At 43.9% G+C, this 16,204-nt stretch overlaps 1 protein-coding gene across 3 annotated transcripts; it reads left to right on the top strand.

The window, feature by feature from the left end:
* The first annotated feature begins 1,344 nt into the window (after nt 1–1,344).
* Nucleotides 1,345–16,156, top strand: LOC135486357 (phospholipid phosphatase-related protein type 1-like). Of its 3 annotated transcripts, XR_010446689.1 has the most exons (10): nt 1,345–1,648; nt 8,886–9,129; nt 10,196–10,361; nt 11,945–12,062; nt 12,291–12,480; nt 12,832–12,889; nt 13,449–13,625; nt 14,039–14,155; nt 14,638–14,768; nt 15,251–15,361. XR_010446689.1 is itself a non-coding variant. In XM_064769082.1 (9 exons), the coding sequence occupies exons 2-9, from the start codon at nt 8,903–8,905 to the stop codon at nt 15,503–15,505; spliced, it is 1,308 nt and encodes a 435-aa protein (XP_064625152.1). In that variant the 5' UTR covers nt 1,345–1,648; nt 8,886–8,902; the 3' UTR covers nt 15,506–16,156. The 3 variants fall into 3 exon arrangements, 2 of the variants coding, with proteins under 2 accessions (XP_064625152.1, XP_064625153.1); XM_064769082.1 differs by lacking the exon at nt 14,638–14,768 and having other exon boundaries at nt 15,251–16,156; XM_064769083.1 differs by lacking the exon at nt 15,251–15,361 and having other exon boundaries at nt 14,638–14,769.
* Nucleotides 16,157–16,204: the final 48 nt, after the last annotated feature.

The raw sequence follows: 16,204 nt of genomic DNA, 5'->3' as shown, positions 1-16,204 counted from the left end.
CATCCACAACAATCAACAGAACATTGGGAATGTGCGAGACCTGAAACAAATGCCAACACAACCGAGATGAAAGTGGATACAGAATTGTGTGACAAAGATACTGATGATAACATCACACATGTCAATGGAGTATTTAATTGTGCTGGCTCCTCAATTAGAAATTACTCGAAGAGAAATTTGACCAAGAGACATCTCAAATAATCATATGGACAACTTGGCAGAGCAGCCAAGACTGATTTGGCCTGGCTGTGACTGTCTCATCTCTCTCGCCATGTAGACAACTTGGCAGAGCAGCCAAGACTGATTTGGCCTGGCTGTGACTGTCTCGTCTCTCTCGCCATGTAGATAACTTGGCAGAGCGCAGCCAAGACTGATTTTGCCTGGCTGTGACTGTCTCATCTCTCTCACCATGTAGACAACTTGGCAGAGCAGCCAAGATTGATTTGACCTGGCTGTTGCTGTCTCATCTCTCTCACCATATTAACAACTAGGCAGTGCGGCGAAGACTGATGCGGCCAGGCTGTTGCTGTCTCATCTCTCTCACCATATTAACAACTAGGCAGTGCGGCGAAGACTGATGCGGCCTGGCTGTGACTGTCTCATCACCTTCATCATGTTGTCAACACGGTGGAGCAGCTAGGACTGATTCGGCCTGACTGTGACTTCCTCATCTCTCTCATCATGTTGTCAACACGGTGGAGCAGCCAGGACTGATTCGGCCTGACTGTGACTTCCTCATCTCTCTCACCATGTTGACAACTTGGCAGAGCAGCCAAGACTGATTTGGCCTGGCTGTGACTGTCTCATCTCTCTCACCATTATTATTGTCAACACGGTGGAGCAGCCAGAACTGATTCGGCCTGGCTGTGACTGCCTCATCTCTCTCGCCATGTAGACAACTTGGCAGAGCAGCCAATACTGATTTGGCCTGGCTGTGACTGTCTCATCTCACTCATCATGTTGTCAACACGGTTCAGCAGCCAGGACTGATTCGGCCTGGCTGTGACTGCCTCATATCTCTTACCATGTTGACAACTTGGCAGAGCAGCCAAGACTGATTTGGCCTGTCTGTGACACTCTCATCTCTCTCATCATATCAACAACTAGGCAGTGCGGCGGAACAATCCATCCTGAAGACAAGCTTCAGTGCTAGCTTGAAATTGCATCTTTCCCAGGTCGTCCGACAGATGACGGCGCTATCGAATGATCGTACGAACGTAATCAAAAACTCATAACCCTTGGCCCTGGAAAGTATTCTTTTATAACATTCATTGGCTCATGTAGATGGCGCTACAATAAAACCATCAGAAGTCTCCGCTCCACATTTCCTTTGGATCTGAACTTCTATCCAACCGCGTGTTGGTCATGTGGCAATCTTGAACGTCACGACGGCTACTGATCGAGTTCACAGTAACCTCCAAATTGCCGAACGGCCCGCCACGAATTCAAGGTCGGTGGAGTGAATGTTCCTCGACCCGTCATCGATAACCATCCACGGCCGTGGATGCTTTGTCGATATGTTCACGAACGGACGCGCCTCATGCGCTAGATTTCTAGTGACAAAACCAACCACTGAATGCTGATTGATACGATTGATTGGATGCAAGGCAGACGACATTTGATGACCTTTTGGCTAACGCAAATATCGGTAAGTGGCTTCAACACTGACAGTAAGCGTTCTTCTCCTCCTATGTCAGTAGGATTCGTTTTCAACTCCGTTCTCGATATTTAGTGACATGAGAGAAAACACCTGCATCTCACGATGTAATATCATTAGTTCACCTTTCAGGTGCTACCCAGTGTCGTTAGCAGTTTTCTTGATATCACATTCTGTCACAATAGTAAGTCCATGTAATCGTTGGTGTTCGGTATAGAACTCGATGGTGTTCGGTGATAAACTCGATGTTCTAAGGCTATTAGCAATTTGCCAAGAAGATAAGCCTACTGACTGCACCGCTCAAAGACACGGGGCGTAACACTGGAAAGAAAGTGATCTCTTTCCAGTCTTCTATCCGGCCAATTCAATTAATACTGCTAAACTTGGTTTTGACAATGAGTAAAGTATAACTTCATCCGTGTTCTCCGCTCAGCAGGTGTAAAACCACCACCTTACAGCGCAGCAACTTACCCCAGCAAGTCTGAAATAACATTTAGAATGAAAGTATTTAGTTGACCACCGTCTACAAATGCCTATTGGTATACCCACCAGCCCTCAGGTGATTGCCTGCCACTTAAAAATCATTGTTATTGCATGGCGGCCTAGCATCAGCTTTAGGCCTATAACATGGCTGCTTAGCATCAGTGTTATAACATGGCTGCAGATAGCACCAGTGCTATAACATGGCTGATTGGCACCAGTGATATAACATGGCTGCTCAGCATCAGGGTTTTAAGATAGCTGCTTAGTACCAGTGTTGTAAGATCGCTGCTTAGCGTCAGTGTCATACGATGGCTGCTTATCATCTGTCTTGTAACATGGCTGCTTAGCATCATTATTAAACTATGATAGCATTAGCGGGTACGAAACTCGCATTGCATGTGGCAAAGTGAATATAGATTTTTATCGAGTTTATGTTTTTTAAGTGTGTTGCTGTGTTCATCAAAAGCCTCAAGTGGAGGGCGGATCCCGCAATGCCCGCGATGGGAGATTGATTGCGCGTTCATATGGTGAAACACAGCGTATTTGGCAACTGTCAGTGACTAATGGGAGTTTTTAGGATACTTTGTGATTTGACTACTTGTCATGGAGAGTAAAATCGTAGGGTTTTCTGACTGACAGGGTTATATTTTATTCACTTCCTAAAATAAACCTGTTCTCTCTCTACAATTGAAGGGCGGTTAAAATCTATCCCGTAACATGTATTTTCTTTAGAAACAATGCCTTTAGTATGTTGGTGGTTCAGTGTGGAGTTTCTTTCCACTACAGTTCGAACTCCTTTTTCAATTTCAGAGAATAAATGACCTGCATCCACATTCAACATGTTCACTTAAACACAGCCAGTAGTCACCAGTCAAAAAGGGTCTTTTTGAAATATGGACTAATCCCATATCAGTGAATGTTAATTTCGTTTAATGATCAAGAGATCATGAGCCCTTTGTCTCTACAGTCATGATTGGTTGAAGCCGCATAATCTGTTCATATTCAATGGCCAGGCTTTCATATCACGCTTTGTGCTCCTCGAACCTTACACCCTGTCATTAACGAAATCAACATTCACTCGTGAAGGATAAGTGACATCACAGAAGACCTTTTATGGCTATTGGCTATTGTTACTTATAATGTGCTTTGAACGTGTTAAATGGGACCATAGCAACTGGATAACAAACTGAGAAACTGGTAGAATTGTAGTGGCAGAGAAAATCCAGAGACTGGAAATCTGTGCCAATCCACCGAAGTCCAGCTCTGAAATGCCCAAAAGCAGCTGGCGATGGACCCCCCCCCCCCTCAACTTGGCCTGCCATTGACAAGAATGACTGTGTGCGAGTGTACCGTAGAACAAGAACATCATTTGGAGTTACCTTGGTAACATCCCTTTCATGAATGCACTGTTTCCTGGTTACCAGAGCTCAAAGCATTCGTATGAAATGACTTTGTCATGGCTGTATTCGCCCTGAATCATACTGGGACTGCATTATGAATTTTGTCATGAGAATTGTGGTATAAGGAGAAAGAGGTTCAAAGCCAGACAAGGCTGTCGGGTTGAACACCATTTCTCTGCAAAACCTTTTTAAATCTTTGAGTGGTATCGTTGCCCATAATAATGTCTTCAACATTGCTTTGAGATATTAGCATGTTTTGTGAGATTTTAGTCTCGCCATTGTCGTATGTAGATTAAAGCAAGCCTAACCTTTAATGGTCCACATGATGCATGTCCTGCTCTAGAATCAATTCATGCCAGTCACTTCTGCAAGCCAGACTCCGCATTGATTATGGTTCGTTTCCAAAAATGTGGCAGGTTAGCGACCAGGAATAGATTCTGGCATACCACTGTCACACACTGTGTGGTCTAGATCTAAGTTAAGATGTTGTACAATTTTGGAAGATTATTCAAGCCTGAGCTACATGGTGCATGGACTTGTCCTGTAGATATCTCTAAATCTCAAAAGTGAACCCATTTCATTGGTCAAAATTGGACCATCGACACATTGGCTGCCATACAAGCCAGAATTAGCATTATATATCAACGGCGATGTAATGGGAGAAGAACCATGTTAAGTCCCTTGGGGAGTATGAAATCATGTTTATGTCACTGAGGCATTGCCAGTTCGTCATGTTGGTATGCAGGCAATGGCTTGTAGCGGTACAGCGGCCCAGTAAAACCCACTCTCACATTTCCTTGTTACAATGAGGTGTATCAATGGCAACTACCATCCACAAAGGAACCGGGACAATGGAACCACTCGCGGCATTTTGAAATCAACATGGCTATACTAATTTAGCTAATGGCTTCTTACAGTCGACGTTTTCCTTAGGAAGGATGGCAAGACCTGCTCTTACAAACCATTAGTGAATGAATCCTGTGCCACTGGTGGTTGGGTGTTTTCTTGATCGTGACACTAAGGGAGAAGTGGCTGACATCAGCTAGCTGTCTGTACTCTTACATGTCATAGGGAGAAGTGGCTGACATCAGCTAGCTGTCTGTACTCTTACATGTCATAGAATTAAAATGTGACCGATGCCTTTTCCATCCAGCTCCATCATCATCATCGCCGACACTGCTGATTCCTCTTTAAAACCAGGAAAATGAGTTCAATTAATCCCTGGCTCAGCCTGAAGTCATCTCACGGCCATTCATATACCAAGGTCCAATGATTGCTTCCTCCCCCCTATTCAGCGTCGGTATCTGTAGCAGAGTAGCTGTTGCATGTCGAAACATTTCCATATTAGTATTTGGCGGATATCTTCATTTCAAGCCTGACCTAACCTTCCATCTGGTACGTACGATTTCTAGTTTTTCCTGAAGAAATCAATACGTCCCTTCCACATTGGTTGCAATGCCGGCCAATTATTGATCCTGCATTTGGTAGTTTCGCGCGCACAAAACCGCTCACGGGTTCCTAACTGTTTTCATCCCCAGAAACTTACTGGAGTGTACTGGATGAAGTGTTCGAACCTCGCGGTTTAAAATGTGTTTACAGCAGAGGTGGAGGAAGCATGGCGAATGTAAAGCTTTATGGCTGCCACCATAACATCCTCCCCTTCTACACTGACCAGATCTGCAAATCAGCCTGCCCTTGCTGGGAAATTGAACCTACTTTGAGTGAATTCCGGTCGCATTACCTGATAGCATGTTTTTCTTCCATCTAGCCATGGGCATCTCTCGCAGTGCCATATTGATTTGATAAGAGCATTATCTCATACAGGAAGTGGCTTCTTTCCGTGCCCGAGGCTCCGTGCCGACTCGACTTAGCTTCGACATGCGACCATTGCAGCCACAGAGGACTGTCTCCTTAAGGCAACATGAGGATACTGCAGTCATGACAAACATGAGCACAATATTGTATAACGTCAAGAAGAGTAGTGTCTCTCTGATTTCTAACGCATTTTGCTGTAAGTCGAAAAGATACCTTAATTGGAATTCCTTTGGAAGTGCATTTCTTTCTGACATCTTCAAGACTATTCGAGACAGGTGCTTCACAAATGAACGTTTTTTACTCAAATGTCCTCACCCAGGGTCCAGTGGAATGTCATTGTTGGCAGCTGTATGGCAGTGGGTTTGTCCAGAACTTGACATAGCGCAGAGTGTGAAGTCAGTTGATAATCTCTACCTTGGTTAATATCAGACTACCCAGGTTTTACCCAGCAACTCCTGCCTAATCAGAGTTGAGTAACTAGATCCACCAGCATCTCCAAACAGAGATGACCATAGAGCATATTGATCTGATTGACATGCCTTACTATAATAACTGAGATGCTCCATGGAAATGTCACCGAGTCCATCGTGCTCCTCCCTGATGAAAGACAACCAGGCAAGAATCAATAACGGCGGACGATGTAATCAAATAACCCTCTTACCACAAGAGAGGTTACATTAAAAGATGGTTACACATTTCCTTTCGCCTTCCACCCTTCATGGTAAAATAGTGATCATTGAAACTTACTTATCAAGCCCAGATGTGTATGAAATGACATACAGAGGAGTTTCTTTGATCCACCGTTGTGTTGGTCAGGTGTTGTGCGTGCATAGAATGTTGATGGACAGGACAGAACGCAACAGCAATGTTGATAAGCCACCAGCCAGTACTTCCTAAGGTTAAACAGTTCCCCCTTCCTTTCATTCTCACTTCCTTCCCATTGCTTTGTACTTCAACCAACGCCAAACAATCACACTTCTTTTCCCCTCTCCTGACTGCGCTTTTTTCGCTGTTGGCATTCAAATCAGTGGCTGGTAGCGCGAGCAAATTAGGTTGTTTATCGCCAAGGGATTTACGACAATTTGTTTGTGTGTCAGTGGAAGCTGGCAGGTCGGTACGATTGGGTTGATTGGTAACGGTCAGGTCGGGGAGGTGATGCAATTATGACTTGTCATGTTAAATTGGGGAGCTTATGGTCAGCCAAGGGCTGGTGTGGGGTCGGGGTTATGAGGTTGGTGTTTGTGGTGAACAGGGAGGGAGAAGCCTGGATAGTCAGGTACTTCTCGAAGAGATCTTGGTCAACGAAGGCCTGGGATGGGTTCGGGGTTATGAGATTGGTGTTTGCAGTGGGCTCTATTTTCAATGTTGGTGGGGAAGGCATGTCCATCTCAGAGAGTGGTACATTGAATGAGGTTGGTCATTGTTCAGCTCCTGTTATGAGTTCTTGCGTTTAATTCGCTGTCGGACCTGTACTATGTGATAGCACCACAGGAAGGGGCCAGATAGGTTCCCACTATGGACTTCAGCTTCAACTATTTTATCCCTGGCAATACTATTTCATATCCAATCAATTTTCCAAATAGTATGACAAATACGGGGTGTAGTGCATTACGTGACTGTGGTGTCATGAAATATTAACTATTCATGGTTGTCGTGAGATATATGAAGAATAACTGGCGTCTGTGTGCACGGATGCTGAAAACTAATGACCAGTGTTTTCCCCAGAGTCATCCAACGATTATAAAGTTGCACCTTGTTGCATTGGACTGAGAGCGTGGAAGGCAGTAGAAATTGGGATTAAATTGGTGCAGGAAAAGTTATCTCATCTGGTACAACTTGTCTCGTTAACCAAAAACCCGCGTCCTAAACGAACGGACCCCTTTTGTTTGATTGCCTATAGCTATCAACCATTGCCGGCAACCATCAATATCATTCTACGGCACCAAGATGAAATACGCCGTGCCAAACGTTAGCAAACACAACGCATCAACAGTAATTCCCGTAAAGCTTTAGCTGCTTAGGAACGAAAGAGAAATCTTTTCCGATTCCAACGACCCGTCGTTCCCACCAGAAAGCTAGATGCTAGCCCAAATTAAATTTTTCTAGGCGAGATTTAATCTGAACGTTTACATCTAAGCACGTCCCTCTCGTAAGTCACGTATACCTTCGAGACACGTCTATTCCGCGGGAACGACTCTTACAAATCAATATATGGGATGATGGAGCCTTTACCAAATGCTTATTTTTAGATTCAGTCTTGAAATGAATCTGTCCGTAATGCCGACTTGAGTCTAATCAGATTGTGTCATTCCTTTGGCGATGTGGGGATTAACTTCTAAGACAGGCGAGGACAAGATGAATGTGGCAAGCGATGGCTGTGTAGCAATTGGTATATATGATGTGTGTTGCTCTTTATTGTGGAAAGGTATTGTTATAACGGCATTAGTCTTGATCTTAGAGTGCCTTCAGCTAGTTTCTTTTGAGTGACAATTTGATCAGCAAATTAGTCATTTAGCTGATCACCTAACGTCAAACTTACACTACTGTGTCAGTCCCTTTACCCTTCATACTGGTTATAATATGGAAATCCCTCGAAACTAAAAAGCTGGATCTGCTTATCTTGTGGTTTCTACAACTGGATTAACTGAACGTTTAAATCAATAAGAAAACAGGCAATTTGATTAGAAATCAAATTATATCAGTATTTTCATGGTTATGGTGAATTGATCAGATTAAAGGTTGCGCGAGATGAATACCGGAGAAGATTAAGAAAAACTCTTTGGAATGTGCATGGATGTTGTGAGCCTGCGCCATTCTTGAGGTCAGTGGGAATGATAAAGCTACTGATGGAATGTAAAGATCAGAACTGCAGGCAGTGCAGTAATGATTCAGAGCGGAAACTGAACCAATATCCTTTTCCTTCACCAGCCAGCCAGCCAGCCAGCCAGCCGTCCATTGGTGCCCCGGCCTTTGATATGTCCCACCTTATGAAACAGCTAAGGAAACAGACATGACCATACCCATTCACCTGGTATTCTCATACACATCCCCATAACATTCTGATAACTTCAACAGATCCAGGTCTTGTTTGATTCGAAAAAAGATCTAATCACATTGCTCATGGCGGACTTGGATGTGCTGATGAGATGTGATGTAAGGTCTCCAAATCTTGTGTGCTGAAGGGCAGATTGTACAGGTCTCATTTCATACCCTCCCAGTTTTGTGTTCTGAAGTACAGATTGTACACCTTTCCTCTCAGTTGTGGCTGTACCTGGAAGTTGAAAGTCTCTTATCAAATCCAAACCTTCAACTCGAACCTTCTCGTCCTCATCATCTACAACAACCATGGATGTGCTGAGCCGGGTTCTTGCTGGCCAATCTACACCGCTCATGTCTCGAAGGGAAGAAAGCTCACATACTTCCACCACCAGCCCAGGTTCGCTGTCTTGTCTCTCTTCAGATGTTCAGAGTCGCCGCCGCTTGCTTGCTCTCGATCAGTTATAGTATCTTCCTTGGTCTTCTACTTGCAGATCAAATTTACCCCAAGATGATGTCCTACGGGCCGTATAGCTCGAGGCGGGACAGTTTCGAGAGGATAGAGCTGACAGATCGACCTAAAGCCGACCACTGGATCTCACCAGAGACACCATCGGAACATAAGGTGGACAGGTTGCCTCGATTCCAGCGAAAACCTCCACCTTGTCTGGTGGTGTTCAGTGTCCTCACCGACTTCTTACTGCTGAGTGGCACAATATTGCTGGAGTATTTCTTAAGGTGAGTTATATGGTTGTATGTGATGTCTTCTTCCAGTGACAGAGGCAGTTGGATTCTTATGATGGGGGTTCTTGTGATGGGCCCATTTAATAATCATTCGTTCTTCTCTCATTACCAGATCAACCAACTCTCTCACTGAAGACATAGCTACACCAGCCAAATCTTCTGGGCATAAAGCAGACGATAAAGAACCCTCTCGCACCATTCATACCTCGATGGTGTCTCCAACCAGGCCATTCTACATGTCATCTGTCTTTTTTATTATTTCAGCTTCTCGATGCATCCTCACTACTTGGCTAATATGGCCATAAAAACAGTTTTGTTTTATCTCCCCCTGGCTCATTGCCACAAGATGTTAGGCTGCAGAATCTGTTTGGTCACTGGTCTTGTCATTTGTTTTTTACTCTGAGCTGAACACACGTCTTGCCCCAGCCCCCCCCCCCCCCCCCGGTTGGTCCCCTTTTCCCTCCTCACTGTGGACACTCAGTTGACAAGTAAGGGTAATCAGTCATGCTCCTTTCCCAGTTGACAAGTAAGGGTAATCAGTCATGCTCCTTTCCCAGTTGACAAGTAAGGGTAATCAGTCATGCTCCTTTCCCAGTTGACAAGTAAGGGTAATCAGTCATGCTCCTTTCCCAGTTGACAAGTAAGGGTAATCTGTCATGCTCCTTTCCCAGTTGACAAGTAAGGGTAATCAGTCATGCTCCTTTCCCAGTTGACAAGTAAGGGTAATCAGTCATGCTCCTTTCCCAGTTGACAAGTAAGGGTAATCTGTCATGCTCCTTTCCCAGTTGACAAGTAAGGGTAATCAATCATGCTCCTTTCCCAGTTGACAAGTAAGGGTAATCAGTCATGCTCCTTTCCCAGTTGACAAGTAAGGGTAATCAGTCATGCTCCTTTCCCAATCAGCTAATCCCATATCACTGCTCGCCTCATTCATGAAACTCTCAAGTCTAGACCAACATTTTGCATCGACTCTAATTGGCAGATTTATGGACCATTGCAGATTATATTCAGCACAAAGAATCCCCTCCAACCATTATAATATTCTCTCCCTTATTTTCAGGTGGACCAATGTTTTCCCGTATCGCAAGCAGCGTTTCTCGTGCGGTTATGATGCCATAAAACAGAGCAGTAACGAATCACAGCCGACGTTTGAATCATTCTTTATCAATGGGAAGGTATCCGTCGAAGTGGTGTGGATCTTTAGCTTCTGTCTGCCCCCAGCAGTTGTAAGTAGCTTTAGTCTTGTCTGCCACCAACAGTTTATAAGTAGCCTAAAAAGTCCGTCTGCCAGTCCACTGATTTTGGCGAGTCCGCACAACCAATCAATCTCACCTTCTATGCTGCATCTCAACAGGGATTTCGCTTCCAAATCACCTCATACGTGATGTCATTAACAACATCATCTCTCAGCCCCTGCATCATTTGGTACAATTAATGAAGCATGACATAACATGGCAAAGGTTAGTTAGAAGTAATTGCATCGGTTAAAGTTTCTTTTGGTTCTCCTTCTGAGTGTCTTTTTACAACGTTTTGAACAGCAGCCCTGTCCGTTTTCAAGTCCGTAGTGACGGTAGTCAACAATTACATATGAATGTCCCACAAAGAATGGATTAGCAAACAACATTCAATGAATTGAATGCATGCTACGAAATCGATTATGTCGCTTAATCAGCCACTGGCAGTGAACTCTTTCAGTCTGGTATCACGTGCTTTTAGTCAAAGATAGCGGCCAGCATACCATGCAGCTTCATTACATTGAAATCAATCTTTCAATTTGTCTACACTTTCAAGTCATGAGAAACAAACAGAGACGCTAAACAGAACAGAACAATTGGAGCAACTAAACCAACACTGCTGTGAAAGGGTTATTGATAGCCCCCGCGCTTTCTGACTACTTATAAGCAGCCTGTTGGGGCACCAAGCTAACCAAGGGGCTACCGGAAAACCACCAGCCTGTCGACCCATCAGCTGAGTGCAACAAACCTATCTACAAACATAGTGCTATGGAAATTCGGGATTAATGATGTCGTCCATCAGCCAAATCACAAGCGTCTCTTCCATATTCTCAAACATATTGACAACTTGCCTCCTCGACCAATTACCGTATGGTCATTTTGGGAAACCAGGGACTCATAGAATTGGCGATTGCTGCTTCTGACTGTATCCATGGTAACTTGAAGAGCAATTGTTTCTGCCTCAACCTCCTAGGGACAACCGTACTCCTTATATTATACCATGTGAATAGTGACCTAGTCATACCCCTGTTATCCAGCATGCAGAGCGAATGGTGATCTCTTCGAGCCTTTCCGCGTGAATTCCCATCAAATCCCAATCAAAATTTCAGGTAAAATCACGATTGCAGTAAATCAGCACAAAGCGTGATTCATCAAGAATAGATCACCATAAAACTGTATTTGCCAAATCACGAAAAACAGGAATGTGAGGAAGTGAAAGTGTCATTAGATGTTGCCTTGAAGAAACTGTTTTATCAATCAAATATGATATGATATATCTTCTCTTTATCATATAAACCTTCCAAGATGAAGCAATTTTCTCATCAATTTAGCAAAAGATGGCAGTTTAGTATCTCAAATAGACGCAGTTATCCACCTTTTCAATCTTATTATTTCTGAGTGGCTGCCTATGTCTCATATGACAGTGATGGGCATTTTAACCCCCTACGACCTGTGTCACTAAAAGTTAATGTGGAATCAGCTGTGACACTCGGATAAGGTTCTTGTACCAAGTATTTACCAGCAGCGGATATGTCTTGAAAGAGCTATGACCAGTCTATACCTGTTCTTTTCAGATGCTGTTTTTTGAGATTATTGTCTGGTCATTGAATCATCACAAGACGAAGGAGTTTCGTGTTGGATGTGGGAGAGTCGATGTCCCGCAGATTGCACGAAGACTTCTCCGATTTACAGGTAAATAAGATCTAGTCCTCACCATCGGAAATCAGGCCATTTGGCGAAACATGGCCAATGTGAATGCCAACGAATTGAGAGAACATTGAAAAGCAAATACAAGAGATTGTCAGTAAGTACTGTGTGTCCTTGGAAAGGATAAGAATCTAAGGCATGTCAGCATGGTGAGTAGCAAGTGGTGAATATGTTTCTCTCTGATATCTTTCTTCTGCCCTTTTCACCCTTCAGTTGTTTTCATATTTGGTGCTTTTGTAACGCTGGTTATCGTGGACGTCTCCAAGATGATGGTTGGCCGTCTTCGACCGATATTCCTCGAGGTGTGTAACCCAAAGGATTTAACACGCTGCTCGTCACATGGCGACATCTGGACAGATCAAATCTGCCGAGAAACCGATCTCCTCAAACTCAAGTATGCTAGGTAAAGAACAGTTAAACTCATTGATATCCAGGAGTCTCATTTTGTAACTCGCACGCTGTCATCAGCTAAACCTGGTGGAATATTATTGGGTCAAATTGAAGGAGCAGTGTTCCAGGGAGTCCGACAATCAGCCTTGCTTCAGACATGCCTCCTCTCAGACCTTAGATTTTGATACAATGTGGGCAATCGTGTGCTGTCATAGACCATTGAAGTAATAACTTGAATTAACATTACCATGTGCACCATGTGTCATGGACCCCTCATAAGAGTCCTGTGGTGGCGACTCAAACCAGGGACTGGTAGTTATTAACAAACCTTACTGCTGAAACAATTAATCTTTTTGGATTTCAGGACATCCTTCCCTTCCATGCAAACGGCTATCACTGCATATGCTGCCATCTTTTTATCCGTGAGTCAGTTAACCTATCCCACCCCGCGGCCAAAATGATGAGAGAGTACCAGACACTCCTCTTGAGCTGCCATGTGTACGAGATAAGACGTTCATGAGTCTTCGAAGGTGTGACGGAGTCTCAACCTCAATGATCAAGATATCCACTGTGATGTTCAATGGTTATTTTTTTCATCCCTTATCAAGGAAACATGCTGAGAGGGCTTGGGTTAGGACACTTTACTGACATTGCCACTGATGCTGAGAGGGCTTGGGTTAGGACACTTTACTGACATTGCCACTGATGCTGAGAGGGCTTGGGTTAGGACACTTTACTGACATTGCCACTGATGCTGAGAGGGCTTGGGTTAGGACACTTTACTGACATTGCCACTGATGCTGAGAGGGCTTGGGTTAGGACACTTGACTGACATTGCCACTCATGGGTTTGATCAATGCTGTGATGTTCGGGTGAGAACGACCTTGTAACAGTGATTTGATCGCACTGTCTAGATTCTCTCTATTATACGGAGCAATAAAAGATGTACATTTCATCAAGTTGTTTTCGCTTCAATTGCAGGTGTACCTACACGGGGTGTCCCGCACTCACAGCAAGAACATAACTGTGCCATTCTTCTCACTCGGTCTCATCCTGTGCTCATTGCTGTGTGGCTATAGTCGCATTGGTCACAACCAGAGCTTCTGGGAGGACGTGCTAGCTGGATTCATCATCGGTTTGGTCATTGCATTGTACCTGGTAAGTAGTGAGCTTATTGCTCTGTAGTCACAACCAACTGGCCCAGCCAGAATGTTCGAGGAGACGACTTGACTGGTCACGGCTCTTGACGCTGGGACTATGGCTGTGTAGTCACAACCAACTGGCCCAGCCAGAATGTTCGAGGAGACGACTTGACTGTCATGGCTCTGACGCTGGGACTATGGCTGTGTAGTCACAACCAACTGGCCCAGCCAGAATGTTCGAGGAGACGACTTGACTGTCATGGCTCTGACGCTGGGGCAGGATTGCCGGTGGGCAGATAAGATGAATAAGTAGATTATTCCTCTTATTGAGATATGTTGGGAATGATCTAAGTTACCCTTGCTCCCTCTAACCAGTCAGTTTCCCAGCTGACCACTGTATGACTAAACTCGCCGTTATCCTTCTCCCAGGGTGCCTATGTTCTGCGCAGCTTTGATTACCACGAGTATGTCTCCAACAGGAAACTCTACAAGAAACTCCAGCTCATCATGTCATTGGAGCGTGCCCGCGATTTCAGGGAGGCGGACGTAAGTAGAGACAGGATCAGCAACTGAGCATAGGTTTGCTCAAGATCATGGTCACTCAGCTCAGCGTTCTAAGATATAAAGAGCCACCTGAACTAACAATTCAGCCCAGTACATACAATGCAGCCTAGTACAAACAATGCAGCCTAGTACATACAATGCAGCCTAGTACATACAATGCAGCCTAGTACATACAATGCAGCCTAGTACATACAATGCAGCCTAGTACATACAAAAACATGCCACAGCCTTTGGTTTCTCATTTAAGGCAATGAGCAAATCAATTAGACAGTCATCCTTTTCTTCCATACATTAAATGATATTCCCATATCAAAAGGCTCACCAGGGGCCAGTCACAAAAACATCCTATCAATAGCATCTTGAATTGGCCCTACTTAACCACTCTGGAATGCCCGATGTCATCACTGCGCTTTTCATTTCGTTTGTGACTATTGTGATCGGTGTTCGTAATCTCCGTCTTTCAGAGTCCTTATTTTCCCAGCACCCGCCTCACGAACCTCTCCCCGACGGCCAACTGACCAGATGTATCCAGCAGTTCCCTCTTAAATTCTAATCTCCGCTTGTAAACTTTGCTTTACATGAGTAAGCCCTGCAGGTTAGTAACCATGGAAACGTTGATATGGATCAGCTACTTAGTACCCTGCTGGACAACCCCTCCTTAGCAACTGGTATCCCATTCACCCTAGCGACCAGTTGATAAGTTATGCTGTGAGAAGTAAAGAAGATTTGCTCAAGTCATAAACATGTGAAGTCTGAGTTATTCGATCTTTAAAAAGTGAGTGCCAGTGTTTGCCAGTCTGCTGTTTGTTCTCCAGACTCTGACCTCTTCTAACCGCAATGATCTTGCTTTCACTTTGAGCATGTTGTGAGAACTCATTAGAGTGCTAGAGAGCAAGCAATTCTAAACCTCTTTGGACCAAGTCCAACTTAAAGAGTAGATTTTGGTACATTAAGCAGATGGTACTGGTGTCAACTATTTTATAAGATTCTTTACTTCTCACGTGTTCATTTTCTTCATACCATAAAACCGATAGACAAGACCTATTTCTAACAATTTCTTCTTTTCTTGTTCTTCAGGAAAAAAGAGGTGATAGGATGCCATTTTTTGGTGATTCAACACACAATATTTCCAGCTCAAACCCACAGCTAACGCATCTGCCAACATTTGATGGGAACGGTATCCCACGAGCACAGTTGATGCGACCTTCACCGAGTCACCTCTCACGAGAAAACTCTCAACAATACCGTCAAAACACATTTCAGAGAGATTTACAACGGACGATAGATCAGTATCGAAGGAATTCTCCCACAGAATGGAGTCAGCATATGTAACACAACTGGGGCATCTCCAGTATAAATAGGATTAGATGTTTTGAAAATAGGAAATAAAAAATAAGCTAACACCAAGTCGATGTCATGATAATTCCATAAATACAGATTGTCACATCAACCCCAAGTTGACTCTTGCAAAGGACAGTTGATGTCTGATGGAGTGATGAAGAGATGTCTTCTGTGTTTTCATGGAAATATCTGAGGTTCCTTTATTTGCATATTGCCTGTTCAGCCTTGGGCTTAAGTGTTTTGGGAAGAGGACCAGAAAGATAAATTGCCGAAAGTTATGAAGATTTGCTTCAGTGAATGAAGATTTTTTTTTCGTTGTTGATCAATCGTAATTTGAAGTGAAACTGCATCAAGATACAATGCATGTGTAGAGTTTTTGTAAATGATCATTATGAGACATCTACAAATAGTGCAACTGCCGACTGGCAAAGAATACTTTCTTGATACAAGAGGGTGCGAGTATGACATGAAATGAATGGTGTCAGGAGCCACTTAAAATGTTTTGCAGACTTGCGAGTCGTACTGGTTGGTGTTGATTTCAAGTGCACCACTGAGCAAAAGCATTTTGCAGCTGTACCATTTTCCAATCTTATTCATTGTACAATACTAAATCTCTGTCGTCATGTTCATCTTGAAGAAGAATAAATTTGTTGACATAACGGTATTGTTTAGCTTTTCCACTGCAAGTGG

The sequence above is a fragment of the Lineus longissimus genome, chromosome 4 (assembly GCF_910592395.1).
Source record: "Lineus longissimus chromosome 4, tnLinLong1.2, whole genome shotgun sequence".
NCBI lineage: Eukaryota > Metazoa > Nemertea > Pilidiophora > Heteronemertea > Lineidae > Lineus > Lineus longissimus.
The sequence above is the reverse complement of the archived record's forward strand: the minus strand, read 5'-3'. Positions and strand labels throughout refer to the sequence as shown.